Source organism: Octopus bimaculoides, chromosome 6, assembly GCF_046866305.1.
Source record: "Octopus bimaculoides isolate indiv1 chromosome 6, ASM4686630v1, whole genome shotgun sequence".
In the NCBI taxonomy this organism is placed as follows: domain Eukaryota; kingdom Metazoa; phylum Mollusca; class Cephalopoda; order Octopoda; family Octopodidae; genus Octopus; species Octopus bimaculoides.
The window spans coordinates 99,410,548-99,414,279 of NC_142933.1; the positions used below are offsets into that span (position 1 = coordinate 99,410,548).

The 3,732-nt window shown below is 46.1% G+C and overlaps 1 protein-coding gene across 1 annotated transcript; it reads left to right on the forward strand.

Moving 5' to 3' along the window:
- Nucleotides 1–256: 256 nt before the first annotated feature.
- Nucleotides 257–3,444, forward strand: LOC149135345 (uncharacterized). Its single transcript, XM_089354356.1, has one exon. It carries the CDS (start codon nt 459–461, stop codon nt 2,280–2,282), a length of 1,824 nt encoding a protein of 607 aa, XP_089210482.1. The 5' UTR covers nt 257–458; the 3' UTR covers nt 2,283–3,444.
- The last annotated feature ends 288 nt before the right edge of the window (nt 3,445–3,732 follow it).

The window sequence follows — 3,732 nt, forward strand, 5'->3', positions numbered from 1 at the left end:
ATCTTGCTCCTACATGATGCTACATGATTCTGTGAATGGTGGATAGCATGGTTCGATCGACCCAGTCAATAGAGAAGAAAGGAAGATTATAGAGTAGGAAGGAACGGTGTTGGGGATGACAGCCGTCACCTTGGATATAAATAAGGATAGGTGATTATTATCATCATCATCATTATCATTATTATTATTATTATTATTATTATTATTATTATTATTATTATTATTATTATTATTATTGTTGTTCAAGCGGATGGACGTGTCTCCCGAAGCTCTGTAAGTTGTTGCCGTTTTTACCCGGAAATCTTTTGAAATCTGTTTTAAATTTTATATATTGTTGTAGCCAAGCCGACTAGGTTCTTGCGGAGCTAGTCGGTTAGGCGAGATTTCCCCCATTTAGGGGTGAATTCTTCGTTTGAAAAACTTCCATTTTCACATTTCACACGTATCATATCTGAAAAATGTCGGAAAAAAAAATAACAAGCTGTTCTCTTCTCTCTGCATCACTCCCCGACAAAAAGAATGACGGGTCAAGTCTTTTTTCACCCCGCCCAGTTAATGCCATAAAAGGCAAAATGCCAGTGAAAAGAGCAGCCAGCTGTTCTCTTCTCTCTGCATCACTCCCCGACAAAAAGAATGACAGGTCAAGTCACATTCCACCTCGCCCAGCTGACGCCATAGTGGACAGTGTTCCTGATTCAGGTCTGTTTAACAGACTCTCTGCTGCTGACTTCCCAGCCCTCACCTCCACCATTGCTTCTACACCGGAGAGGGAGGAGGAAAAAAAGAACAAAGAAAACAAAGTAAACAACACGAGCAACAGTACCAAGACCACAACCAGTAGCCATTGTAACGGTTTCGCCTCCGCAGCTAAGCAGAGCTCAGAAGAAATCCAAGTGACAATGGCAGAAATAAAGAATGCCAAGGAATTGTTAAGAAGGGATGGCAATAATGTCTTCCTTAACACTCCACAAGCATTAATACAAACAACGAAAAGAAAAACAATAGTATACAAGGTATTCAATACAAAATACCAAAAGATGGAGAATGCTACTCCACAGAGATTGGAGTTAGCTCTAAAGCTGATATGGGGCCAAAAAAGCTTCGTAACCAAAGGGAAGCGCTTTGGAACAGTGGAAGTGCGCTTCCCAACGGAAGAGGATGCCATCCGGCACTCTACAACACCGTTAAAGGCGGAAGAATTATTACTCGTGCCGACATACCTTGGTCGACGTGTGACAGAAATAAAAATAAATCATGTGCCACCAGAACTGAACATCTCCTGGCTAGTGGCAGCTATGCTCTTCGACATTGAAGAGACTGCCACTATCCTAAAGGTGAACAGAGTAAAAGAAAAAAACTGGTTGGGCATGGAAATGCATCTCCTTGTTCAGATTGAACAAGATAGCATAAATACCATACCCGACGCCATAAACCTGCCGGATGGCAGTAGAATACACATTGCAGTAGAGGGGCGCAGACCAAAGTGCTACCTCTGCAGCAGTGAAAAACACCTAAAAAGAGACTGCCCCATCTACAAGCAAAGAATGGAGGCAGACAAAAACAGAAAATTGCAGCAACAACAACAACAACCAACAGCCTCCACACCACCAACACCATCACCACCAGCACCACGAAAAGCGACACCACCATCTCCATCCATCACCAAACCAACACCAACACCAACACCAAGAACCTCCACACCAAAAAAGATAACAGAACCAGCAACAACAGAAATTGTAAAAGAATCTTCACCAGATCCGACAAACATTCCCTTTCCAGATCAGATCAGCTCGGATTGTGCGAACACTGATAGTGAAAAAGGGAAGTGGCAAACTGTACCACCAACAAAAAAACGAAAAAGAAAGACAAAAGAAACAATTGACAAAGAGGGGAGGCGCGAAAAAGGTGAGCTTCCCAACATCATCGGCAACAATAACACACACTCACAACAAATAGCAACACCTTCTCCACCGCAAACACCAGCACTCACACACACCACAAACGTAACAGCCATCAACACAAAAAATGAACACTTATTAGACTTTCTAAAAAACAATACAAATGCAAACACCACAAATTTCATTATACCCCTACACAACGCACCACCAGCACACATACTCACACTAAAAATAACCCAAGAAAACTATAATAAAATAAAAGAAAAGTTTCCGAATGATGTTGGGTCGCTAGGGAGAAGCTTCTCCCAGAGCCTTTATCAAAATTTAGTGGAGACACCCACACGAAAACATAGGGGAGCCACCCCACCAGAAAACAGTAAGTAGAGCCTTTTCTCCTCTAATACTTTCCTTTAAAAAAAAAAACATGTTAATTCTCAGAATCGGAAGCATAAATGTGAGAGGCCTCGGGTCGCCTTGGAAACAAGGTCACCTGTTGAACGACCTGAGGTCTTACAGTGTAGATGTAGCAGCCATTAGCGAAACCAGGCTCTCCAACCCGCAGGAACTCGCAGCCCTTTTTGGCGGGTACGAGATTTTCCTATCTCCGTGTCGGCCGGGAGCGGGCGGTGGAGGTACTGCGGTGCTATTTCGGAAAGGCCTAGACTTGAAAATAAGGGCAGTCTTCCTGGATCCGGAAGGTAAGTTGGTGGTCCTGGACGTCGATAGTAGTGATGGCGCTGCTTTCAGACTGCTGGCTGCCTACGCTCCGACAGGAGCAGGGCAGTCGGATTATTGCAAACGTCTGGAGGTTTTCCTAGGTACTTCTCGCACTTTAGTGCTAGTTGGGGACTGGAACGCTGTCCTAGACGAACGTATCGATAGGGTGGGTGCGGGAGCATCTAATAGGAAAGGGGGATGCAAGAGCCTCGCCAACCTGCTCAAACGCTTTCAGCTGTCCGACAGGTATCGACTAGACAACCCGAATGTGCTAATGTGGACTTGGACTAATCGCATCGGGTCGTCTAGATCGTACTTAGATAGATTTTTCTGTAGGCCAGCGGATAAGGATAGCATAGGGTGTCCACAATTCAACATAGTCGGCTACACGGACCACAAATTCGTGATCTGTACGGTCGACTTAGATAGGCTCCATAGACAAGGCCCCGGTTACTGGAAGCTAAACACGTCGACAACGGCGTGCAAAGCCTACAGAGACCGGATTAGTTTATTAGTTAAGAGGGCTTTAACCGGGGCAATCATCAACAACAACTGGTGGTTCGCCCTGAAGCGGGCAATTAGAGCAGAATCAATTAGGTTTAGTAAGGCTCTAGCTGTAGAACGTAAGAAAACAGAGCGGGATTTAGTTAACAAACTAGACGAGGCTCTTGGGACAGGCATCGCAACCGACGTGTTAGCAGCGAAGTTGGCCCTCGACCAACACTTTGATGCCAAGCATGAAGGCTGCGTTGTCAGAGCTAAAGCACTTTCGGTAAGCGGGGAGGGGACTAAGGCCGCTCGATGGGCCCGCGTGGTTGAGGCGATGCGTGGCAACAGAGCGACCATTCGGTCTTTGGTGGACCAGAACGACTGCGAGATTTCGGGACCGAAGCAGATGTGTTCGGCCTTTCAGCAGCACTTTGCTCAATTGTTCAGGACAAACGGTAGGACGGACGACGGAACAGATTTCGGTGTGTACCTAGACGGCCTGCCGCAACTCTCGACCAGCGAGGCCGAGTGCTGCGAAGGACCGATATCTGCCTGGGAAGTACGGGAAGCGATGAAAGGCTGCACGAGAGGTAGATCGCCGGGTTTGGATGGTCTGCCTTACGAGCTT

Bases quoted from the DNA above. Each gene is read 5' to 3' on its own strand.
- LOC149135345 (XM_089354356.1), top strand. From the start codon at position 459: ATGTCGGAAAAAAAAATAACAAGCTGTTCTCTTCTCTCTGCATCACTC.